The 27,960-nt window shown below is 39.8% G+C and overlaps 1 protein-coding gene across 1 annotated transcript in view; it reads right to left on the bottom strand.

The window, feature by feature from the left end:
- Positions 1 to 3,587: 3,587 nt before the first annotated feature.
- Positions 3,588 to 27,960, bottom strand: part of LOC149220419 (bystin-like) — an 81,842-nt gene continuing 57,469 nt past the window's right edge. The window contains exon 5 of the mRNA XM_089387091.1: positions 3,588 to 3,980. Within this exon, the coding sequence (XP_089243217.1) occupies positions 3,901 to 3,980 (80 nt within the window). The 3' untranslated portion in view covers positions 3,588 to 3,900. The remainder of the gene's footprint in view (positions 3,981 to 27,960) is intronic.

Genomic DNA, 27,960 nt, shown 5'->3' with positions numbered 1-27,960 from the left:
AGAGTCAACTCTTGTTATAAGATGGATGAAGAATGAGATTCAAATCCTAAATATAAATCTACAGGCCCTTGCTCAGCAAAGGTGAGGATGTGTCATCAGTTGTACTTCAGCTTGGATACACACACAAATGAAGAATAATGATCAGGTTGTTTCACCATCAAATGACAGATTAGTTCTTCAAGAGGAGACTTATCAGATCCTGATTCATGATGAATTCTCTGATATAACCGTTTTTGGGAGATTAGATGATCTCCTACCATCTTGACTTAACTTTGTTCTTACTGACTATTATATATGATTTTGTGGGTGGTATGTAAATGTACAAAGCAAGTACTCTATTTTGTTAAATCTTTGTGATGATTTTTATATAAGTCCTGTCAACTTAAATAATGTTCCACCGAGTTTCCAAGACGGGGAAGCAGGGACATGCACAAGGGGACGTATATAAGCAACCCCAAAATTTAGGGAAATTTCAGGGAAACAAGGGGGCGTCAGAGTCATAGAAATTATAAATTATTAAAAATTTAATATATAAAAATAAAAAATAAAATCCCTATAATATGTCAATCGCTAAAAAGTAAATCTTAATAATTATGAAATGTACATCTAAAGACTGAATACGATCATCATTTCATATTAGACTATTGTAATTTAAGAATTATCATTTGACATTTCTGCAATGTAAATCTAAAAATAAATTACTAAATTGAATCAATCATTTGACATTATGCAATGTTCCATCTAAATTCATCATTTGGCATGATGCAAGGTACATCTAAATTAAATTCATCTTTTGACAATTGAAATTAAGCAATACACATCAACAACGATGAAAAGTAAATTCATCATATGACAATGACAATGACAATATGTTGAAGTCTAAAATAGCCATAGAATTCTAAACTAATAGTAAACATAGAAAGCAGTGAAATACAAGATAACAAATACAAAATAGCAATCTAAAGACTAATAGTGACTCAATCAATGAATTTAAGTGCTATTGTTTAACATTGATGACTAAACAATAGCATGAAATTTAAAATATAAAAATACTAAGGACCACAGATATAAATTTATTTATTTTAAATACAAACACAAAAACTAGTTAAAAAATACTAACACATAAATTGACTCCAAATTGTGGCGGCTTAGTGGCTCCAAAAGTTTGGACAACAACTTCAAGTGATAAATCGAACTTGGATGGCAACTCAAATGATAAATCACACTTGGGACCACAGCTTAGGAACACAACTCCAAATGTCTCTGTGCCCGATCGACGGTAAACTGGAATCACAGGGTCGGCAAATTGAAGATGGAATCAAGCGGCGGCAAAAGGAAAAGCTCTGACTGCTAGGTAAAATATCGAGCGACGGAATGAAAAGCTCAGGCGGCAAGGTAAAACTAAAATGATAAATCATAGGGTTAACGTCCCAATGGAGTTTCCCCGAGTTTCCCAAAAAGGGGGATGTGGGGAAATGTTTCCCTCAAAGTTTCCTCGTCCCAAGAGCATGGAGGAGCAAGGAAGTGCGTCCACTGTTTACAAACAATCTTACATATTGCATCATTAGATTGTACTTTGAGCTTCATCTTGAATAAAAAGTATGTGTATCCTGGGCAATTCACACACACTACTTTGTTTAAAACATGATTTTTCCTTTCACTTTCATGCAAAATTTTGAGACTATTATACAATTTTCCACTGAGTCCACTGAGTTTTTGGGACAAGGAAAAGCGGAAGCGGGATATGCACAAGGGGGGATGTATATAAACAACCTGAAAGTTTAGGGAAATTTTGGGCAAATGGGGGACATCACAGTGATAAAAATTATAAAATTATTAAAAATTTAATATAAATAAATAAATAAAATAAAAAATAAAAATATCCCAGCAATATGTCAATAACTAAGTAAATAGTAAATCTTTAATAATTATGAAATTTACATCTAAATATGGTCATCATTTCGTATTAGACTATTATGAATAAAAATTATCATTTGACATTTCTACAATCATCAATGTAAAATTGTAAATCTAAGAGTAAATTGCTAAACTGAATCCATCATTTGACATTATGCTATGTTCCATCTAAATTCCTCATTTGGCAGTGGGCATTAATATTATGCAAGGTACATCTAAATTAAGTTAATCATTTGACAAATAAAATTACACAATGCACATTGAAAGTAAATTCATCATATCACAATGACATTACACTAAAATCTAAAATAGCCATAGAATGCTAAACTAAAAGTAAACATATAAAGCAGTGAAATACTAGTAATTTCTCAAAAAATATTAAATAGTAAATTGCAGCAGCTCCAATCGGTGGCTCCAAGACACAATGAAAATCACAGCTCCAATCCGGCAACTCCAAGTCACGAAATAAAAATCACTCCAAATGTCTCAGGCCCCGAGTCGATGGTAAATCTGAATCAAAACAAAGTACAGATGGAAAATGTTGAGCGGCAACAACAAAGAAATCTCGGGTGGCAAGGTAAAATGTGAGCGGCAATAGAAGGAAAATGTCGGGCAGCAAGGTAAAATTGTAGGGTTAATGAGAATGTGAATGATTATGTTTTAAAGTTTTTATTTTCATTTTTTTAATTATATTAAAATTAATAATTTTTTGTAATTTTTAATGTTTTTAACTGTTATTAGCATAAAAAATTGGGGGGACACGGGAGTTTCCCTAAAAAAAAAGCGGATGTGGGGAAATGAGTCCCCAAGAGTTTCCATGTCCCAGGAGCGTGGCGTAGTGAGGAAGCGTGTGTCCTTGTGGAACACTGCTATTATAATCTGACAAATTTCCATCAATGTCAAAATAGTTGGTATCACATGCATGGTGATCATCTCTAGAATTGAGTTTTGATGCTGCCACAAACTGCTCACAATTTTCCTATACACCTACTTGCACCAGAATAATTTATGAATTTGGCTGTTACATAAACCCATGTTGACTTGCATGTTGCTTAACTATGGTATGTGTATTGTCTACATCTTCAACAACATAAGCATCTAATATTGAGAATGGCCTTTAACAGAATTTAGACATCCAGCTCCAACCTCCATCATTGAGATCTTTTCCAGCCAAATATTGTAGATTATCAAATCCAGTTTCTCATTCTTTGCCCCTGAAAACCTCAATCAAGGGAGAACTGATCCGTAGGAGGGATATCAATTTAAAACGATAATCTTTGTGGCAATTTTATATCTCGATCTCTTATACAAAGGAGAGCCGTCAAACTGAAATAACTTGTTATACGAGATTGTGAAGACAAAACCTTGACATCCAATGTCAAGTATTCAATGTGGTATTTAACACAATTTCAATGATAAAAAATTTAATGAGAACATATATTTTTGCGAGAGCATTTGACATATTTAAATATTTAAAGAGTAAAGTGATATTAAAATCTAAACTAAACTATTGAAGATAATAAAAATATTCAGAATCTACTGATTTTACATTAATAGAGTGATATGACGGTGAAAATGACGGGAAACATCTAATAATGCCCCACACTGGACGAAGGCTAAAATTTAATTGCCAAGACAATTCCACATTCTATAGACAAATTGCACGCATATAAAAGAGAAAATTTGATTGCTCTCGTATTATACTCGTAACAAAATCTGCAAATGATGCTCGTTAATTTGAAATCAAACTCAACAGCCCCTACTCCTCCCGTCAAAATTTTATGATACAATGGCAATTAGCATACACACATAAGGATACATCACTTGTCAAAGCACTCTCCTTATTTAATAACAGTAGTAATGAATGTCATGCCCATAGTTTAGAATTTCATTCTGTCTACAAGCCATATTAAGTGCAAATAATAAATCAAAATGCAGCCTCCACAGGTGGTCCCAAAAATGAGCTATGATCATATTCGGCCACTAGTCTTCATCCATTGGAACTTCTGGAACATCCCACCTATCTTCTTCTATTGTTTTGTTAATAACAGAAACTGGAGAGAGTAAGGAAGGTCAAAGAAAACTGCAAATAGTGAAAACTATTCCTCAGACAGGCCTGAGAAAGCAGAGGAAACGGTATTGTGTAGACTAAAAGTTGCACATAAATCAAAATAGAACATTTTTAGCTCTACCATAATTATGCCAATAATGAATGAAAAAAACAAACAAAAACTGTAATTTTGCTTTCAAAATGGTTTGTTATAAGATGAAAACTAAGCTCAGAGACAACCATAAGCAACATTAGTTTGTGATGTGTATTCAAGGTAATCAAACATATTAGATTTGTGACATAGTCATAGCATATAATTTCTACTGTTACAACTATTGATACCACATAATTATTTGATGCAGCTTCCTTCACTTTTCCATCCAGCACATAGGTCAAGCCTAAAACATTGATTCAACAAGGTAAGAGGTAAAAGACACGGGAAAAAGACATCCAATTTATGTTGCTCATGATTCTTTGCACTCTACAAGAGAACAAAAAGCATACCTGCACTTGAATTCGGCCCCTCCACATTTCAATTGCCTTAAAAGCACACACTTTGTGGTAAGTAATCTCAAACACTGACCCAACAAACATTCACTTGAACAATGCCCCCTTTACAACTAAAAACTAAACCCAAATGCATCAAACTCCAACTAAGAATACCATCGAATTAAGCACTAACAATGTAGTATGAAAGTAACTCCAAAATTCATCATCGAAGTTTTAAAAACCCACAGTCAAGATCCACTGATAGTGTTAACTAGTTGACTCAGCATATTGTTAGGAACCCTAATGTGTGTAAGAAAGGTCACTAAAGATTACTACGGTCTCATTACTGTTTAAGTGATGATAGTTAGGACAATGAGATAGCACTACTTAATGTATGAATGAGAGGTGGTTTACCTCATTATATCAATGATTCCCTTTTTGATAAAACAAGCATTCTCCTTGTGTCTCTACTGATGCTATGAGCATGAATCCTTAATTGTGTAAGAATTTCTCATTTCCCACCCCGGTTTTCAGTTTCACTTTATTTCTCCAAAATAGTTACATGCCCTTTCCCATATCCATACATTTAACAACTGGAAAATAAATTTTGCTGAAAACACAAATTCTGGAAAAATTACAGAATTCTGGAAAATGCAGAAATAAAAACCAGCACATACAAACGGCCATTCAACACATTTAAACACAGTGATTTTTGGTCAAAGTGACCCTGGAAAAACCCCCTACAACTCTTGGGGAAAACCAGTTCGAAAGCTCCTTATTTCTGAAAAATGCTTTTTACAGTGAGAGAAAATATTCAGCAAAAAAATCAGCAAGCAACCTTTTACAACTTATCTCACTTTCCGTGCCTCACAGCCAACTGGAAAAACTTGCAAACAGCAAAACTTAACAGCAATAAATGTTGTACGGCCTCCTAGATTTTTGTGCCAAATTTCAACGTTAAATGTTGTTGTACGACCTGCCTAAAAAAGCGTGCAAGCTGCCATAAATGCTGCTGTATGGTTTCCTCTATTTCTGTGTAGAAAAAACAGCAGTACAGTGTACGGATTTCTGCCTAGAAATGCGTGCCAAGGTACAGCCACTTGCTGTATGGCCTCCCTTGAAAAACGTGCCAGCAATTTTCAGACTTTCTGCTCCTCGATTTATGTGCAAACTTGTTGTATGGCCTCCTTGGAATCTGAGCCAAAACTGGTGTACGGCTTTTCTAGAAAATCGTGCCCAAAACCTGCCCTTCACTGTGTGCTAACTCAGCTGTACGGACTTGCTGGAATGCTGCCTTGGAATGTATGCCAAGCTGCTGCCTCCTCCTCCTCACTGTCCAAAAATCTCCCTTGCTCTCTTGCTCTCCTTATCTCAATCTGCTCATGAAAAAATAAATGACCTTTTCCTCATTTTTCCTCGTTTAATCTAACCCTAAGTGACTTTTGGGGAATCCCTAAATCCAATGGCTGAAATAGATTGAGATCTAGGGCTGAGATTAAATTTTCATTTAAATCTCACTTTCTATTTTTTAATTCACCCCACTTTAATAAAGACCCACTTAGTCATTTATTTCCAAAGTCACTTTTCCTTTCTAATTTTACATTGACTTTATTAAAGTCACTTTAAAATTAGACTTTAGTAACTTTATCACTTAAAATCACTTTTAAATTAGATTTGATTTTATAAAAATTATAAAGTCACTTTAAGAGAAAAATTAAATTCTTTTGGACACTTTTCCCTAGGCCAAAGATCAAAGCCTTAAGGAACCACCTATCCTCCGGTACCAAATTTCAACACTCCCTCTTACTGAGGAAGGTGTTCCTCACCACACCCATCTTGTCTCTGAAGTAGTCATGCTTGCCCCGTGGTAAGGCTTTGGTAAAAATATCTGCAACCTGCCCATCAGTGGGAATATACTCAAGCTTCACAGCACCCTTCTGAACACAGTCTCTGATGAAATGATATTTGATCCCGATATGCTTTGACCTGTCATGAAATACTGGATTCTCCCTGAGTTTAATGCAACTCTGATTATCACAGTAAATCACTGAAGGTCTCAACAGCTGACCAAATAAGCCAAACAACATCTTGCGAAGCCAGATGGCCTCACAACTAGCTAGACTCGCTGCCATATACTCTGCTTCCACTGAACTCAATGCTACTGACCGCTGCTTCCGGCTGAACCATGACACTACTGCCGAACCCAACCCAAAACAGAACCCTGAAGTGCTCTTCCTATCAGAAGCACAACCTGCCCAATCAAAATCAGTATAACCTGCCAATCTCACTCCATCCCCCTGCCTGTAGTCCAGACCATAATCCACTATCCCCTGCAAGTACCGCAAAATGTGTTTTGCAGCCACCCAGTGAACCTTCCTAGGCTCACACATAAACTGACTCATCGTGTTGACTGCAAAACAAATATCTGGTTTACTGTTGACCAAATACATCAAGGAACCAATCAGCTGCCTGTACAATGTGGGATCCACCAACTCGGAATCTGAAGCATGAAACTTCTTTCAGTTGGTGATCATTGGTGTCGACATGGGTTTACAATCCTCCATGTGGAATCTGCCAAGGATGTCCACAATATACTTCCCCTGCCCCAGGAAGAAATGCCCCTCCTCCTGCCACACCTCCAAACCCAAAAAGTAATACATCAAGTCGATTTCCTTCATCTCAAACTCCGCCGCAAGATCTCTCTTACAGTGCTCTATGAGTCTCTCTGCACCTGTAATGACCAAGTCATCCACATACAGCACCAGAATGAGAGGTTCCTCACCTATCACAATATAGTAAAGGTTCGGATCTGCCTCACTCTTTGTGAAACCCATCCCCTGCAAGTACGTATCTATCCTGGAGTACCAAGCTCTGGGAGCTTGCTTCAGGCCATAAAGGGCCTTCTTCAGTCTGCACACATGGGACTCCTTCCCATGCACCTCAAAGCCCTGTGGCTGCTCAATGTACACCTCCTCCTGTATGAAGCCATTGAGAAATGCAGTCTTCACATCCATCTGGTGGATCTTCCAACCCATCTCTGTTGTTATCGATATAATGGAGCGGATCGAAGTATATCGAGCCACGGGAGCGAAGGTCTCCTCATAATCAACTCCCTCTACCTGGGAGAACCCTCTAGCCACAAACCTCGCTTTGAATTTCTCAATGCTGCCATCTGCAGCATGCTTTACCTTGTAAAGCCATCTGGAAGTAACCACGGATTTTCCCTCAGGCCTCGGCACCACCTCCCAAACATCATTCTTCATGATAGAAGAATACTCCTCCTGCATGGCCTCTCTCCAGACCTGCTGGCTAGCTGCCTCCTCATAGCTAGAAGGCTCAGAGTCAAGGATGCTGGTAGCCATTGCCATATAGCTACAAAACCTATCAGGTAGTCTACTCTCTCTGACCGGCCTCTTAGGCTCAGCAACAGATGTGGCATCTCTCAAGGTGTCCTGAAGCCACTTGGGCTTCCTTTTCCCTGAGCGTACTTCTCCCATTGGAGAATGAAACTCCTCCTCATCATCATCAGGAGCCTGAACTCCTGACTGTCTGTCTGTTGTCCTCCTGCCTGCACCTATACCTGTAGACGCTGAGGTACCATGTGAACTATCCATTAGTGGACTCCCTAGTGAACTGCTCTACATGCTGCCCAGAGCACCACCCCTCTGGCTCGGCAAGCCACTGCTCACTGACGGACCTGACATCCTCATAGATGTACCTCTGGATCCTCCTGATCCCTGCCCACTGGATCCCTATGACTGACTCAACTGCTGTTGAGGGTCTGGCTGATCCAGATACTCTAACTCCCGTGATCTCCTAAAGGCCCTGTCCTCCTCGAACTTCACATCCCGCCTGACAACAACTTTCCTCTGTACAGGAATGTAAATCTGAAAGGCCTTTGAGGTCTCACTGTAGCCCACAAAGATACCCTTCTCTGCGTTGGGCTCTAGTTTGGTCCTCTTCTCCTTGGGTATGTAGGAGTATGTAATGCACCCAAAGATACGAAGATGACCAATATCAGGCTTCTTCCCAGAAAAAGCCTCCTCCTGAGTCATGTGCCCCAAGGCACGATGCGGACTCCTGTTCTGCAAATAAACAGCTTTGTTGTAGGCCTCTGCCCACAAGAACAATGGCAACCCCTGATCATGTAACATGGCTTTGGCAGCCCCTCCGATGGATCTGTTCTTCCTCTCCGCAACCCTGTTTTGCTGGGGGTTGTAAGGAACAGTGAACTGCGTCCTAATGCCTGCCACCGCACAATAGTCAACAAACTCTCCAAGGGTGTACTCTCCCCCATTGTCCGACCTCAGGGACTTGATCTTCCGACCTATCTGTGTCTCCACAAGAGCTCTGAACTCCTGAAACCGTTTGAAGACCTCACTCTTTGTCTTCAAGAAATAAATCCAGGTCCTCCTGGAGTGATCATCAATGAATAAAACATAGTACTCATATCCACTCAAGGAAACATGAGACATCCGACTACTCACATTGGAATGAATCAAATCAAGAATCCCAGTCACTTTGTTGTCACTGCTGGGAAAAGGGGATTTGGCAAACTTGCCCATCGCACATCCTTTGCAAGTATCAAAGTGATCAGTACTGAAATCTGGCACACCTGTAGTGATCTTCTGCAAGGTCCTCAAGGCTCCATGATACATATGCCCCATCCTGCGGTGCCAAATCTCACACAGCTCAGAACTGCTAGCGCTGCTGTCGGTACTACTCCTCAATGCCAAACGGGGCTGGAATGCAAACTTGTACACCTTTGCATGGCGTACACCTATCACTCTAGCTGAATCAGCTGGAGTGCCCCTGGGATACATCAACACCTGTCCTCCCTTGAACAGTACCTCATATCCTCTGTCCTCCAAAGCTGAGACAGATATGAGGTTCTTCCTCATCCCTGGCACATAAAGAACATCTGACACCTTCAAGGGAGGTTTGGACTCCCTCTGAAATGTCAGTGTCCCCACACTGACTGCTCTAACAACTCTGTCATCACCGAGTACTACCTCTATATCAGTGCCACTCTCTGAAAGTTCTGAGAAGTACTTACAGACTCCTGTCATGTGACGTGAAGCCCCACTGTCCACATACCAGATACCCGAAGATGCTCCGCTAATCAAGGGAAAAGCATGCTCCCTCTGAACCTATGTGGCAGGTGATCCTACACTAGAGGACTTACACGCAGTGAACGCAAACTCCCGGTCAAAACGATCTGCAAAGTCTTCAACCTCTGCTGAAACTGCCATGCTCTGGTTCTTCCCCTTCTTCTTCTTCTTCTCTGGCCACACAACTACATAGTGTCCCATCTTTTGACAATTCCAACACTTCACCTTGGAATAGTCCTTCTATGTGTTACCCTGTTTACCTTTACCTTTGCCTTTGCCCCCACCATTGCTTGTGGAAGCCTGCTTCTTCCCTTTTCCTTTCTTGCCTCTTGCCAACAGTGCTACATCATCATCCTGCTCAACTGGCTTCGCTGCCCCAAGCTGACTTTTCCTGATCTTTGTCTGAATACAATTATCCCAAAACCTCTCCCATGTGGGAAGGGTCTCACGTGCACAAACCCCATCAGCAAAGTTCATCCATGAACAAGGGAGGCCATTCACTGCAATCCGCACCAACTCATTGGGTGGAATGACCTCTCCAACTGCTGCCAACTCATCTCTCACATTAGTAATCTTTGTGAGATATCCAGCTGCACTATCATTGCCCATCTTAATGGTCTTCAGCTTCTCTTTCAGGACCATTTATCGGTTCTCATTGGTACTCTGGTAGAGATTGGACAATGTTGTCCACATCTCATGGGCATTTCTCTTTCCTCTCACATGAGGAATGCAATGGTCTTTGACTCCGTCTAGAATCAGTCTCTTACCCTTGTTGTTCTTTCTATTATAAGCAGACAACTGAGTAGCATCAATAGGCACAACAACAGGGTTCTGTGTGGTATGCACCATGATGTCCCAGACTTCTGCCTCCTCAAAGATGCTCTGCATTCTCTCCTTCCAAACGCTGTAATTGGAATGCCCATCCAACCTATCCTCCACCCTCAATCCCAATGACATCTTGTTGTCCTAAAACTGAAAAATAGCACTGCTGTAGTAAGGATAAAACTGTTGTTTGTGAAAAATCAGCTTGCTGGAATTTTCTGAGTGAAAAATCAGCAGGCTGTAATTTTCCTCCTTGCTGTCCCAAACTGCACTTCAGCGCTCAAGCTCTGATACCATGTAAGAATTTCTCATTTCCCACCCCGGTTTTCAGTTTCACGTTATTTCTTCAAAATAGTTAAATGCCCTTTCCCATATCCATACATTTAACAACTGGAAAATAAATTTTGTTGAAAACACAAATTCTGGAAAAATTACAGAATGCTGGAAAATGCAGAAATAAAAATCAGCACATACAAACAGCCATTCAACACATTTAAACACAGTGATTTTTGGTCAAGGTGACCCTGGAAAAACCCCCTACAACTCTTGGGGAAAACCAGTTCGAAAGCTCCTTATTTCTGGAAAATGCTTTTTACAGTGAGAAAATATTCAGCAAAAAAATCAGCAAGCAAACTTTTACAACTTATCTCGTTTTCCGTGCCTCACAGCCAACTGGAAAAACTTGCAAACAGCAAAACTGAACAGCAATAAATGTTGTACGGCCTCCTCGATTTTTGTGCCAAATTTCAGCGTTAAATGTTGTTGTACAGCCTGCCTAGAAAAGCGTGCAAGCTGCCATAAATGCTACTGTATGGTTTCCTCGATTTTTGTGCATAAAAAACAGCAGTACAGTGTACGGATTTCTGCCTAGAAATGCATGCCAAGGTACAGCCACTTCCTGTACGGCCTCCCTTGAAAAACATGCCAGCAATTTTCAGACTTTCTGCTCCTCGATTTCTGTGCAAACTTGTTGTACGGCCTCCTTGGAATCTGAGCCAAAACTGTTGTACGGCCTTTCTAGAAAATCATGTCCAAAAGCTGCCCTTCACTGTGTGCTAACTCAGCTGTACGGACTTGCTGGAATGCTGCCTTGGAATGTGTGCCAAGTTGTTGCCTCCTCCTCACTGTCCAGAAATCTCCCTTGCTCTCTTGCTCTCCTTCTCTCAATCTGCTCATGAAAGAATGAATGACCTTTTCCTCCTTTTTCCTCCTCTAATCTAACCCTAAGTGACTTTTGCGGAATCCTTAAATCCAATGGCTGAAATAGATTGAGATCTAGGGTTGAGATTAAATGCTCATTTAAATCTCGCTTTCTATTTTTTAATTCACCCCACTTTAATAAAGACTCACTTAGTCATTTATTTCCAAAGTGACTTTTCCTTTCTAATTTTACATTGACTTTATTAAAGTCACTTTAAAATTAAACTTTAGTAACTTTATCACTTAAAGTCACTTTTAAATTAGATTTGACTTTACAAAAATTATAAAGTCACTTTAGGAGAAAAATTAAATTCTTTTGGACACATTTCCCTAGGGCAAAGATCAAAGCCTTAGGGAACCACCTGTCCTCCAGTACCAAATTTCAACAAATTGCTAATAGATCAGTAATTCAAAACAAATAGAAACCTACAGAAGCCACACTCTATTCGCTTATAATGAAACAATACTTATCATGAGTAGTTGTGAGATAGAAATATACCATTGTATATGAGACAAAATCGTCATCAGAAAAACACAGAAAACAAGCATTGAATAACTATCTTTCCATGTCCAAGATTTGATGTGGCAACCAGAAATCATCCATTGATTTATAATTTATCTATTTAATATTTCTAAAAATCCAAGTCACAATATGATGGCCATTACTGTATGTACAAATGTTGCACACAAATGGACTAATAAATGGAAAGATAGCATCAAAACAACAACCTTACACCATAGTCCCCAGGTATGAAAGAATCAATATACATGGCAGCTCAAAATTTCAGGAAAAATACACCTTAATATTCCAGAAGAAAAAGAATACATGAATATCACAAAGACAAACAGCATCCTTTATGGGACTCCCTGCTTCAAAGGAAAAACAGTGTTGTTCATGAAACCCTCTCTTGAAGACATTAACCATACAACATTGAAGCAGTGTAGCACCACCCATATACAACCCACAAGTATACCTGTGTGTCTTAGCGGGTTCTATAGCAAGACAGGTCACTCGCATAGAACCCACGCCCTAAACCCGTACCCACGGATTCCCGTGTACCTGTATAGGACCCACGAGTTTTTCATACGACCCGTCGAGACCCTTAATTTTCAACACTCATAGAAATGAGTCAAACACTCAAATGACAAGTGAAGGAGTTCTTGCAAGAGGCTAAAGGATCTTCGTCACAAACAAGTAGCCTTCATGACCAAACTTTGGATTGCTTGTTTAAATGATTTTTGGGTTTCTATGTAAAAAAAATTGGTTTCAATTTTAATTATGTTTTTTAAACATGAATTTTTTTTCGTTTTTTTAACTTTTTTTAATTTTCAATTTTAATTTTTTTTGGGCCCGTGGCTGAGTTTCTCAGCGACGCACAGGGTCAGGACTCAAAAAAAAAAAATGAAACAGAAAAAGATTAAAAAAATTGAGACAAAAAAGATTACATTTAAATTATTGAATTTAGAATTGCAGATTCCAGAATATTAATTAACAAAAAAAAAAACTTCCAAATTTCGTCACCATGCCGCCAAATGTTACTAGAAAGTCTCGTGATCTGGCATGGGCACATAGTCAACCACTCATTGCCAGTAATGACCACCATGTCAGGTGCAATTATTGCAATGCCACAATGCATGCAGACATAAACAGGGTAAAATACCACCTAGCTAAAATTCTTGGGAATGGTGCGGGATGTTGTGAACATTGCCCTGATGAAATCACTACTGAAATGGTAGCTCCTTTGGAAGCCATTAAAGAAGAAAGTTCTAAGAGGGCAAACAAGAAGGTTGAGATCATAAGGATAGGTCAATCTTCATCTCAGAGTGAACCACAGATTCAAAGTGCAAGTATTGGTAACTCCTCTTAAAGTGTTGTGCCAAACAAGAGTATAACCTCTTTTTTATTCAGTGTTTGTAAAACTCCAGGATCTCAGCCAACCTTGGAGAGTTTTAATGAAAAGAAGAGGAAGGAGGCGGATATGGCAGTGAGGAGGTTTTGGTACCATAACAATCTTTCATTCAACTATGCAAAGTCTTATTTTTATCAGCCCATGGTGGATGTTATTGCTAATGCTGGCCCTGGATACAAAGCCCCATCTTATAACGCACTTAGGGGGAAAGAGCTAGATGAGGAGCTTGATTGTGTCAAAGAACAATTGGACAGCATTAAAAGCTCAAGGAAATATACAGGTTGTACAATTATGTCTGATGGGTGGACAGATCAAAGGGGTATAACAATAATAAATTTTGTTGTAGCTTGCCCTCATGTTCCTAAAATCCATTGATGCATCTGCACATGTAAAAGATGCACATTTGATTTTTACATTGTTGGCGGATGTGGTGGAGGAAGTTGGGATTGCAAATGTTGTCCAAGTAATCACGGACAATGCAACAAATTATGTGGCAGCTGGAAGGTTGCTTTGTGCCAAATATTCCACCATTTTCTGGATTCCATGCATTGCCCATTACATAAACTTGATACTAGAGGACATTGGGAAGTTGGAGAGGGTGCAAGATGTTGTGCAAGAGTGCAAGCAAATTACCAAGTATATTTATAACCATGCTTGGGTGTTGGACCTTGTGAGAGAATTCACACATGGTGAGCTTAATCGCCCAACTGTCACACGGTTTGCTACAAAGTTTCTTTCCCTCCAAAGCCTTTTGTATGAATACCAAGCTTTGAGAAGAATTTTTTGTAGCCAGCAATGGATATTTTGGAAAGATCGCACAAAACCAGAAGCATTGTCTGTGAAAGCATTTGTCTTTGGTGATAGTTTGTGGGACAAAGTCACTGAGATTGTCAGCTTCACTGAGCCCCTTGTGAAAGTCTTGAAATTGATGGATGGAGAGGAACCTGCAAAGGGATATATTTATGAGGGCATGGACAGGGCCAAAGAGGCCATCAAGACTTTCTATAAGGGAAATGAATCTAAATATCTCCCTTTATGGAAAATTATTGATTCCAAGTGGGATAGGCAACGTCATTCACCATTGCAATTAGGGATCTAACATTCAAAGTGATCCTGAGGTGATGCGAGGTGTCATGATATGCAATGAGAAGATGTCCCCAGATCAAGATATTCAAGACAAAATCATCATACAATGAGATATGAACAAGGAAGCATCTGGCATGTTTGGATTCAACTCAAGCCAACGTATCAAGGAAAAGAAAATGCCTTGTAAGTTCAAATTGTTAGAACTTAGCTTGTAATTTTGCTAGTTCTCTTTCATATGTTTGGCATTGCAAACTGATAATCTTTGTTGTTATTTTTTTACAACTGCTTGGTGGATAGATTGTGGCATTAAGGCACCAGAATTACAAGAATTCGCCATCAGAATTCTGAGTCGACCATGCAGTGCTTCTTCTTGTGAGCGCAATTGATCAGTGTTCGAGCACATCCACAGCAAAAAGAGAAACAAGTTAGAGCATGAGAGGTTGGAGGAGTTGGTTTTCATCTAATACAACCTTTGAATGCTAACAAAACAAGTGAAACCAAAGGATACAGATCCAATTTTATTGGATACTATTGATTTAGAGTCAGAATGGGTTGTGGAGGAGAAGTCTCTTATTTGAGTTGGCTTGATGAAGAGACCGAGGATCTCTCTGGTTTGCCATCTCAAATGGAGACTCCAAATACACCTGCCTCACAATTGCTTCAGCCTTCTGATGTTGTCACTAGCTCCATGAGGGCTTGTTGTAGGCGTAGTCATCCATGAGTGACGAGACGCAAGATTGTTATGAGACAATCATTCTATGACATGAAATTTGAATTTTGAACTTGCTGCCATTTTTTATTTGAATTATGGAATCATGATTCCTTTTCGTATTCAGTATCTAAATGTTTTGCTTACAAAAATTGAATATGTTATGTTGTGCTTTTATACATATGAGATGGTGTTATGAATTTTTGCATATGTTGTGGTTTTTATATCTTATAAGGATTGGAATTGTCATTAGTTTCTTTTTGTGCTTACGATTTACCAAATTTTAAGTTTTTTTTGTATTTTGCCAAGTCTTATACGAGTCTTACACGGGTCGTTCCCAAGTCTTATACAAGTCAATAGCCATACGAGTCTTATACGAGTACGAGTTGTGCAACATTGCATTGAAGTTTTCATCCATTCCAATCACCATTAAGCCACAGAACTTAACCTGTTTTTTTTTGGGACAAGGTACCTTTTGAAGGATTAGGCAATATATTAGTGGCAGATTTGTCTCTATTTCTGCAGAGAAAAAAGATTTCTTCTCTATTGCTAGACAACCCATTTATGTGTTTTAGCTAATGATCTATATCCACTAGCATCATTTGCAATGTCCTACCAACCCTAAAATTCCTTCGTTTGCTCACCACTACATTTATGCTTAACATGGTCAACACAAATGTAAGGTAACTTGTGACCTATATAAATGGATGCGTTGTCTTTGGAGGATTTATATCTCTTCCTTATTTTAAAGAAACATTGTATTTTCATATCTTCACTCTCCCTCTTTTATACTACATTGGTATTAGAGCCAAAGGTTTTATCCGAGTGATTTATCTTAAAATTGTGCATGTCATTGAATAACGTAGATGGTCAACCCAAATGTATGGAAACTTGTGACCTACATAAGTGGATGTGTCCCCTTTTGGGGATTTGAATATCTTCTTTCTTTGAAAGTAACTTTCTATTTTCATATTTTCAATTTTGCCTCTTTTGCTTACATTGGTATCAGAGCCAAAGGTCTTAGTCTAGAGATTTAGCAAAGCAGGGACAATCCCATATTTTGTTATGAAGTAAATGCCTTGAAAATGATAAAAAGTCAATGAATAACAATACACTTCAAGGGGCAAACCTCAAAATGCTCCCAGAAGGTTTCAGACCCAATTTTTCCAAACTAGGTCCTGCTGGTAAAAAAGGTCCCATGAGTTGATTCCTCCCCTTTTTCCACTCTAAATGCATCAAGATGGATGACAAACAATATAATGATCCAATCCAGATCAATTGTTTGACTAGTCCATTCAAGTTGGTGGATAATAATTGTTTATGCATTCCTAGGTTAGATCTAGTTTTTTAATCTTGATATTATTATTTTATTGTTGAGGAGACTTGAGTTTAGTACTCTATATTATATAGGCTTCACCCACCCCCTTGCCACCCACCTTTGTAATTGTTGATGAAACATGTAATCTTGCAGATTTGTTGCTAAATTTCTATTTAAGACTTTTGGAAATATATGGGTGTTTTCTTATTAATGTGAGGCTATTGTTTAAGAGTACTATTGCTGATTTTCTGCTTACAAAGCTTGCACATGGGGCCACAAGAGAAACGTACATTTGTCACATTGGAAGAAAACTAGGTGTGATCTTTCCTCTCTAGTTTCTTTGTTGTTTTGTTAATGGAAATAATCTCATTGCATCTAACTTCTTAAGACTTGTGTGGTTTATTTTCTTTAGTACAACACACCCTCAAATTAAACTTGAAGGTGCATCCCTTGTAGAACCCTTCCTTAGTAATATTCGACATTGGGCTTGAGCCACACTAGGATTGTCGTATCATGCATTTTGCAGCTTCATTTGTCCTAATAACACTGTTAAAACTGCCATCTAACGCCATCTGCCCAATTTGGAATCTAGACACTTGTCTTCCCATTCAACCACCTCTAAACATCAAAAATCAATCATTTATTTCCTATTTTATAAATATGGAATTTACTGCTGCAATTTTACTAGAAACCAGATTTAAGTCAAGCCCTAGACAGCCTTCCATTCATTTATCCATTAGGCTGGGGAGAACTACCCTAAAGAGAGGGAAAGTAATAATAACTTGAAAGTGGGTAGTCTTTCCAAGTTGCCCTTATGTTGAGAAATGTAGGGCAGCTAGGTTAGGTGATTTCTCTTACTTTGATAATTGCTTGTGATGTCTTTTTACTTATCTTGATTAGATTCTTTTTCACCTTGATTATTATTATGTTATTTTCATCAAACAAATACCAAACCATAAAGAACAATGAAACAATAGGACACAGTAATCAGCATATAAGCGATCAGCCAGGGCCAAAACCTCTCCACTTGAGAGGAAAACCCACAAGAATTCTTCTTCTTATAGAATCGTCAATTGATGAATTCCAAGACCTACAACCCTTGACCAAGACTCTCTAAGACAAAGTCAACCCTTCTTGCTTTCCAGCAACTTCTGCAATTTCAATCCTTAGTAGCTTCTTCTGCAACTTTGACATGCCCAACAAATTCTTCTGCAACTTTGACATGCCCAACAAATTCTTCTACAACTTCAACTTCTTGCTTTCCAGCAACTTCTGCAATTTCAATCCTTAGTAGCTTCTTCTACAACTTTGACATGCCCAACAAATTCTTCTGCAACTTCGACATGCCCAACAAATTTTTTTGCAACTTCGTCCTGCCCAGAAAATTCTTCTACAACTTCATCATGCCCAGCAAATTCTTCTAGAAATTTGACATGCCCAGCAAATTCTTCTGGAACTTTGACCTGGCAGTTTCTTCCCAACAGCACTTCGACATGCCCAACAGCTCTTTGACTTACCCAACAACACTTTGACATGCCCAACAACTGTAGAAACCCTAACACAAGAGAGAGAAAAAGGCCTAAAAACTTTGATCTTGCTCTTCTTCTTCTTCTTTTTCGTCCTTTTCTAGTTTCTATTTTGAGTAGATCGAAATTGCTTGAGAGTGTTTCCAAATGAGGTTGAGTTCCTTCTTATATATAGGCTTTTGAAAGGTACAAATCGCTCTCTTTAGGCCGACTTGTCCACTCAAGTAGGCCAACTTGATCTTTGCAACATGACGAGGTCTTGGAGGGCCTTTTGACTCAAATAATTTTTTCTTTACAATATGTAACATGCCCAAATGGGTCTTCCATACATGACAATGACTCTCTTGACTTGTAGACTCAATGACAAGCCCTAGAAGCTCTCAATGGGAGCTTGACCTAAAAATAAATTTCCCTTGAGCATGAAACCCATGCCTCAAGAATAACAATAATAAATTTATTTTTGTCTTTTCATTAAATACATAAAATCATGATTACATATGTCATTATGAAGACCGAGCCTAGTTACATATTTGAACAGGTTTCACTATGTGGTTAGATCTTTAACGCCTCAATAACTTGGGAAGTAATAACATGCAAAACCATACGTTGAAATTCAAGATCAGAAAAAGAAGCTTTAGATAGATGATGCATAAATAATGACAAGAAGATACAACCATCATGCTTGAAGACTCAAAATCTAAGGCGGATATTTGTGAACAAGAAAGATGCATATTCAGCAGATCAAGAAAAATACCCAAGTTGTTGGTTCACAATTGTTGCGAAATATGGGATACAAAGGAGAGGAATTGGAGAAAAATGCAGATCCCATTAAAGCAAGCAGAAACCTCAACCAACATCCAGCAGAAGGCACTAGAGGTCTAGCGTCAAATCCTAATCAAACAAAGTTGCATTAGTACAAAATTCAAAAAACACATATATGCAATGTGTTGGTTTAAAGCTAGGGAAAAGTTTCTGTCGAAGTTGCCTCTAGAACAGGGATTTGTACAAGCATCTCACAAAATTCTAGGAATGAGCAAAGAACTCAAATCCACAAAGTTCCTCATCTACTTCCCCATCAAAAGAATCAAACATATGCTTTTATATGCAACAACCTAACTGGATCCCTGGTTATCAAACATCAATTACACAGTCCTAGCCTAAACTAACATTAAAAAACTAAATAAATAAAGCCCAAAGATTTACCAGTGCAATTGTATGAGATCCTTTTCCTTGTCATCAATCTATTACCTACAACCAACACTCAAACAACCTTGTAAAAGTCAAATGAATTTGCATATGACTTCTCTAGATGTTTCGGACATGATATACAAACCAATGGACAATTCTTCTCTACGGTGACATTGCAGATTTGAAGGTACCAAAAGCCATCATCCAGACAAGGACATGTTATCTTTATGTAATGTTCCAAACTAGGAAAAACAGTCATATGCAAAGCAAACAATGAAATTGAAACATTCAATGCACACCCATAGAAAGTCCAGAAATAACCAACAACTGAGTCATTTTATTATGAGTTGGGAGCAAAGTACAATAATGTGGAAGAGGTGCACCTGGGCTTGCCTCAAAGGCAAGCGTGATCAAGCCCAAGTGCTGGTATGTCAAGCCTAGATGGTAGAAATAGTTGCTGCAATGATACCCTGTGTTGCCCTTGTGAAATTGTTTTGTATGCTACAAATATGTTGTTGGAAACCCCGTCTCCGGTGCTCAGAAAATTCTACCAAATTATTCCCACTCTCCTCAAGCAAAACACATCAAAACCCAAAAAGGGTTTGGCTTGGTTTTGACCTCGGAAATTTGGCCTGCCAAGAGCCTCATTCTCCTCCAACTGTTGTAAGGTACGGCCTGCATGTAACTCTTGAATAATCCCTCCCAAACAACTAAAAACAGATGAGATAATCTTCCCTGAACTTTCCCTTACAAATACTCACTTCACAAACTGACCCACGAATACCCACGTGTGCCAATGAGGAAATCCTGTGTTGTCTCTGAGTGTTGGCAATCAAGTTGCTCCCAAACAAGAATCTCCAGCTCCCAAAATCCTCCCAAAGGCTACTTTTCCCCTCTACTTCCTTCACCCAAACTCCTCTGGCAATTGCTCCAAGGAAGGCCACTGAATTAGCTACTGTGTGCTCCACTACTGCGTCCTCCTAAAGTACGCACTAACTGAATGACAGTTGAGTTGGGTGCTCTGAATATCCACCTGTAATCTCCGAAATGATAGAAAGAAGCCTCAATAGGGTGGCACTCGTGGTCCATCGAAGAAGGTGAGTTAATTTATGAACGGGCATTACAGTCCTCCCCTCCCAAATGTTGCTTGTCCCGAAGCAACTTCACCATTGGATGCTCACGTATGTGTTCACCCTCCCAGGTGGCATCCTCACCTAGAAAGTTCCTCCAATGCACCAAATATTCTCTAATGATAGAAAGAAGCCTCAATAGGGTGGCACTCGTGGTCCACCGAAGACAGTGAGTTCTCCGCTTGGAGAGCTCGTGCTAAACAGCAAGTGACCCGGCTAAGCAGCTCGAGCAACTAAAGTTGAGTTCAATATGTCAAAAGATACCAAATGAGGCTGAGCTACCTATATTTATAACTTGTGAGCCTCTTTTCCCATGTGGGCCCCCTCCAACTAGCAATTCGACCCTCTCTCCCTAGCCATTCGAACTTCCCTCAAAAGTGGTGTGTATTTCCTCATGTGGGTGGCCCCCACGCTAGGCCAACGAGACATTTCAGTCTCCATTTTCTTCATGAGTCTCTCTCCAAAATTCACATGGGCCCCATGCTTCCAAATTGTCAAAATTGTAGAATAGATAAACTATAACATTTTAATTTATGAAGGGACATTATAGTCCTCCCCTCCCAAACGTTGCTAGTCACAAAGAAACTTCAGTGCTGGATGCTCACATATGTATTCACCCTCCCAGGTGGCATCCTCATCCGGCAAGTTCCTCCAACGCACCAAATATTCTCTAATAATCCTGCTCCTCAGCTTCCTCTCTCTAGTCTCCAGAATGGCCTCCGGTTCCAGAACCAGATGCCCCTCATCATCCAATGGTGGCAAATCCACAGTTGTTGTTACCTGCTGACCCAACACCTTTTTGAGGCATGAAACATGGAAGACGTTGTGGATTTTGCTTCCTGGGGGAAGCTCCAACTCATAAGCCACCTCTCCAACTCTCCGGATCACCCTATACAGCCCATAAAAACGTGGTTGTGGCTTCTCGACCCCTTTTTGTTTCAAGGTAGACTAGCAATATGGCTGCAATCACAGATAGATTAAGTCTTCCTCCTCAAATTGCCTCTCAATCCTATGCCTATCTGCATACATCTTCTCTTGGTTTTGGGTTGTCAACGTATTATCCTTGAGAATCTTGAGGATGTCTTAGCTCTCTTGGATCCAATCTTTGGCCTTTAGGGCCCTGCTATCTCCAAAAACAATGTCAACAAAAGATAAAGCATCATATCCATATAAGGCAAGAAAGGGTGATATACCAATGGACATGTGGTGGGTGGTGTTGTAGCAATACTCCCCTAGGTGTAGCCACTGAATCCACGCTCTCTGTTGCCCGGCCACATAGATCCGAAGATATCCCTCCAGCCATTTGTTCACCCTCTCAGTTTTACCGTCACTCTGCGGATGATAGCTCGTTCTGGGTGTGAGCTCAGTACCCACTAGTTTGAAGAGCTCCTACCAAAACGCTCCCATGAACCGGCTATCCCTGTCGCTAACTATGGTCTTAGGGAGTCCATGCAAACGAAAGACCTCCCTAAAGAACAACTCGGCCACCTGTGACGTTGTATACCGGTTTGGGATGGCAAAGAAGTGCACATATTTGGTCAACTGGTCAATTACCACATAGATACAATCCTTCCCCTGCACTACTGGGAGCCCGGTGATGAAATCCATGGAAATACTTTCCCATTTCCCATCTGGAGTGGGAAGTGTCTGTAAGCATGTAATAGCCATGCTGGGTGAGTCAACTCCCCCTTGTTCCTCTGGCAAGCCTCACACTCCTGCACATATCTCAACACATCTCCCTTGAGGCCTTTCCAAGTGAACCACTCTCTAACTGTCATATATGTCTTCAAGAACCCATGGTGTCCCGAAAGTGGGGAGTCATGGGCTACGTGGAGAACCCTCTCTTTTAACTGCAAGCCTGACACCAAGAAGATACGCCCCTTGTAGTAAATGACCTCAGCCATCACCTTGTAGCGCTCATCAGCGTGAATGCCCTCCAGAATCTCACATGCCTTCCTGTCCTTAGAGTACTCCACCAATAACTGCACCTTCTAGTCATGGCAAATGCTCATGAGTGAAAGTGTCGCAAGCCTCCTAGATAATGCATCTGTCGTTGTGTTGTGCTTGCCCTGCACATACTCAATGTTGAAATCATAGGCCTGCACCTTGTTGACGCACCTTTGATGCCTGTCATTGAGGCCATGTTGCCCCATGAAACGGCGAAGACTGTTGTGGTCCGGCTTCACCTAAAACCTGTTGCCCACTAGGTACTATTGGAACTTGGCCAATGCATGCATGATGGCTAGCATCTCCTTGTCGTAAATAGACTGTGACCTCTCATGTAGGAGTTTTCGGATCTCAAAGGCAATGGGGTGCCCATCTTGAGATAATATTGCGCCAACCCCCTCGCCTAATGCATCGCACTCCAGTGTCAATGGTTATCTTAAAAACGGAAGTGCCGTGACTGGACAAATGCTCATCACCTCCTTGAGGCGATCAAATGTTGATTGTGCTCTATTTCAGTGTTGATAATATCGCCGAAATATCGGCGATATTCGCAAATATCGCGATATTTTCGGCGGGCCGAAATATCGCCCCCGAAAAATCGCGATATTTTCAAGTTTTGAATTTCGCGCGAGAAATATGAAATTTCGGCGATATTTTGGTAAAAATCGCGAGACGACGGTAAATATCGCCGGTTAGGTTGTATCGACGAATTATAAAATGGTTTTTCAGTTTTCGATGCACGTCATTTTGTTTTCGTGAGAGCTGGAGAGTGAGACGGAGACGGTGCTCTGTATATATGTGGCTGAAGACAACGGCCTTGTGAAGAATTCGTTGATGAGGTTGGCTATAGGTAAAGAGTTATCGGTGATCAACCTTGATAAGTTAGTGGCAAGGGTTGTGAATCTATGTTGCGTATTCAATTTGATTACCAGTAAGGGTTTAAGTTAGACCACTGTCGAGTAGTGTAGAATGATGCTACACCCAAGGGATCTACAAATTGCATTCATGCTTGCTGCAAAACCCAATGGTAAGATTAATACATGAGATATGGCTGGGATGAGATTAGATAGATATATTGTTCGCTTGATATGTCTGTAAATATTATATAGAAATATTGTTCGTTTGATATGTAATGTAAATGTTAGCAAGCAAAATTGCCCCGAATCAATTTAGTGAGCAACTTAGCCTCACTCTAGTAATGATAGAATCTCATAATCATAATGATAAATATGTTGTTTGGAAAAATATACTCGGTTGATGTTTATTTTAGCTACGCAGAACGTTTATGATTTTTTTTTTATAGAAAATAGTTATATTGTTATTATTATTTTTTATAACATAATTAGGTTAATAGGACTATATATTTTAGAATAAGGTTTTTTAGAATTTTAAGTTAATTACTAATAATTGATAGATATATAGGAAGATTTATTCTTTATTAAATGTTTTAGAATATTTATAATGGCACTCATAGATTAAATGTTGAGATTTATTTCAAAAGTAATTATGTTTTTTCAATATTTTTAATTAAATTAATTAATCTTAGAAAAAATGTCATATAAATAGGTGTAGTGTGAAATGAGTTATGATATTTATGTGCCAATGTGTTTAGTTCATGTTGTTATTGCTTTATATGTTTAGAAATCTGAAAAAAATGAATATATTATGCATTTTTTATGCTTGCCGATATTTTCGCCGATATTTCCGATAAGATATTTTCCGGACCCTCGCCGATATTTTCCCGATACCGATATTATCAACACTGCTCTATTTGTCCACGTGAAAGCCCCTTTCTTTGTCAAATCTGTGAGGGGAGTTGCTAGTTGTGAGAAGCCCTTCATGAACTTCCTGTAATAAGTGCATATGCCTATGAACCCCCTCAAATCGGTTACATTCCTAGGCTCAGGCCATTCCCGAATGGCCCGGATCTTCTCCTCATGTACCCTCACTCCATCTATGCCAATGATGTGTCCCAAGTAGAGCATCTCCATCAAACCAAACTCACACTTGGACAACTTGGCATAGAACTGTTGCTCCTCTAGAATACACATCACCACCTCCAAGTGTTGCAAATGCTCCTCCCATGCGCAACTATAAATCAGGATATCGTCGAAAAATACCAGTACAAATTTCCGCAACTACCCACAGAATACACGGTTCATGCAAGACTAGAAAGTGGCAGGAGCATTGGTCAACCCGAAGGGCATGACCAAGAACTCAAAGCCCATAGTGGCACCTGAAAGTCATCTTAAGGATGTCCTGATCACTGTTTTAAGAAACGGCCGTTTCAAAACCGAAACGGTCGGGTTGATCCGAGCCATAGCCTCCAAGTATGAAACGGCCTTTGGAAAGGTCCGGCTGGCCGAGTCAGCCATGACTCGGCCGAGTCATTGAATGACTCGGCCGAGTCATGGCTGACTTGGCCAACTCGGCCGTTTCCGTTATGACTCGGCCGAGTCACAACAAACCGCCCAGCAACACGTATTACAACGGATTTATAAAAGTTTAATGGATTTTTAAATGGTTTTTTGGTTGGTTTGGACTCCAAATAGGTATATGAATTTGCTAAATGATTTTTGGGGTCCATTTCCCCACCCCAAACCCTATTTAACACACCCAAGCGCTCTCATTCACTCACAGCAATCTTATGCATTTGAGTCAGAGTCTTCCTTGAGAGTTAGTGAGCAGTTCTTGAGCTTGTTTTGGAGCAGCAGTGAGGAGTCTTGGAGGAGCATTGTAGCTGGAGTGAGGAGCTTCTTGGGCAGCCATTTGGAGCAGCATTGAGGAGCTGATTCTTGGAGCAAGCTTGAGGAGGCAGTTTGTTCCTGGAGGTATTTTTTTTCACCTCTATAAATTTGTTTTTGCTTAGTAAATTTTAGGTGCATATCTAGAAATCTTAAAGAGTGTTTTTTGTCAAATAAATGAACATTGAATCAAGGTTTTTTTTTCTCATTTTCAGATTGTTTGCTTTTATTTCCTAGTCAAAAAATGGCACCTAGAGCAAGAGATCCTGCTTGGGCATATGTTGAAATGGTTGATAGTCAAATGCAATGCAAATTTTTCCATAGGAAAATTAAGGAAGGTCCTGGGGGCATTAATAGGCTGAAACAACACTTGGCAGGGATTAGAGGCCAAATTACCCCATGTACCTCACCAGAAATTGGGGAGATTAGGAAGAATTTGTTGGCCAGCTTTGAGAAATTTAAAGAAGATAAGGCTAGGCAAAGAGACATACAGGCTGAAATTGGGAGGAAGAGGGAGATACAAAAAATGATGGCTGCCAACCCCCATTATGATTTTGAGGGTTCTTCCTCTATCCCTCAAACTGATACATCCAACCCTTTCCGATATGTTCCTCCCTCTTTTGGTTCTGTTCAAGATAAGGGAAAGGTAGAATGAAAAAGGGTGATGCGACTATCAAAAGTTATTTCACTCCCTCCTCTCCATCAAATGCACATGGTCCTGAAGTTAGTAAAACTCAAATACAGCCCACTTTAGATGACCATTGGAAGAAAGAATTGAGGGAGAATGCTTGTGAGTACATAGCTAGATGGTGGTATGATGTTGATATCCCCTTTAATGCTGCTCGTTCACCATATTATGAGCCTATGTTTGATGCCATACATGCTGCTGGAAAAGGCTTCAAAGGCCCTACTATGCATGAGCTAAGGGGGTTTCATTTGCAGAAAGAAATTCAATCCATTAATGAGTATTTGCAAGAGTTCAGGGACTCATGGGCAAGAACGGGTGTACCATCATGTCAGATGGATGGACTGATCAAAGAAACCGTACCATCATAAACTTTCTTCTCTTCTGCCCACAGGGAACCATGTTTTTAAAATCAGTTGATGCATCTGATAAGGTAAAAGATGGCCACTTGTTGTTTCAGCTATTGGATCAGGTTGTTGAGGAGGTGGGGGTGGCTAATGTTGTTCAAATCATCACAGATAATGCCTCTAACTATGTTCTTGCTGGTAAATTGTTAGAGGAAAAACACAAGACCATCTTTTGGACCCCATGCGCTGCACATTGCATAGACCTCATGCTTGAGGATATTGGAAAATTAGATTGGGTCAAAAACACTATAGATCATGCCAAAAGCATAACAAAATTTATCTACAATCATACATTGGTTTTGAGCCTCATGAGGAAACACACTGGGGGCAAGGATATTATTAGGCCTCCCATCACTAGATTTGCTACACATTTTTTGACATTGCAATCTATGCTTTCCCAACATAGAAACTTGCAAAAGATGTTTTCCAGTGATGAATGGAATCAAAGCAATTGGTCTAACAAACCAGAAGGCAAAGAATTGAAAAGGAAAGTACATGAAGAAAATTTTTGGAGAAAGGCAGCAGAGATTGTGAAGCTTGCTGAGCCATTAGTTAAGGTGGTGCGGTTGGTGGATGGGGAAAGGTTGGCTATGGGCTTCATTTATGAGGCTATGGATCAAGCAAAGGAGCAAATAAAGACGGTATACAAGGATAGAGTGGCAAAGTATGGGCCCATTTGGGAAATCATTGATGAAAGATGGAACAATCAACTCCATCGCCCTATACATGCAGCTGGGTATTTTTTGAACCCACGGTATCATTATAAAGCTAAGGAGTCAGGAGCTTTGAGGGGGGAGGTCAGAGATGGACTGGTTGATTGCATTGAACGCATGATCCCATTGGAGTCTGATCAGCTGGAGATACACCGACAGGCCAATATCTTCAGCAATGCAGCAGGTACCTTTGGGAAGAACCTAGCAAAGATTGCAAGAGAAGCAGATGAGCCAAGTAAACAAAAATTTCAATTTTCAAATTCTTAATAGTTTTACTTTTTTTTTAAAGTTTGTTAAATCGTTTATAATTTGAAAGTTAGATATAATTTGTAATTTTGTTGAGCTAACTCATTACACTCCTATGTTTTTTGCAGCACAATGGTGGGAGGCCTTTGGTGGCCATTGTCCTGAATTGCAAAGGTTTGCAATTCATATTTTGAGTCAAACTTGCAGTGCATCTCGGTGTGAGCGCAATTGGTCTGTCTTTGAGAGGATTCACACAAAGAAGAGAAACCGTTTGGATCAAAAACGGTTAAATGATCTAGTTTATGTCCAATACAACCTTCGGCTCAGACGAAACCATTTGCTGAACAAAAGACCTGATTCAGATCCCATTGTGTTGGAAGACATTGATCCAACATCAGATTGGGTAGTGGAGAGTCGTCCAGCAGAGTTTGATCATGATGAGGATCTTGATGTAGATTTAGATATGGAGACATCAGTTGAACTTGAACATGTTGTTCAACTTCAGCCTGTTCAGTTGAATGCAGATCCCAATCCACCAGCCTCAGTCTCACAGCCAGCAAGGACTCCAGTTGTAGGTGCTTCCTCTGCTCAGCCACGACAGAAGCACAGCCGCATATCTACTCTATCTCAGCTTGCATCTGCTGCAGTTGCACAGCCTGCTAGTGGTACCACTTCTACAGTTGCAGTTGGAGATGATGATGATGAGGAGGAGCCATGGGGCCCCCTGTCTGACTCTGATGATGATGATCCAGAGATTGATCG

This window comes from Pinus tabuliformis, chromosome Q (genome assembly GCF_031772625.1).
Source record: "Pinus tabuliformis cultivar Carrire ecotype Pingquan chromosome Q, CPIR1, whole genome shotgun sequence".
Classification (NCBI taxonomy): domain Eukaryota; kingdom Viridiplantae; phylum Streptophyta; class Pinopsida; order Pinales; family Pinaceae; genus Pinus; species Pinus tabuliformis.
The sequence above is the reverse complement of the archived record's forward strand: the minus strand, read 5'-3'. Positions and strand labels throughout refer to the sequence as shown.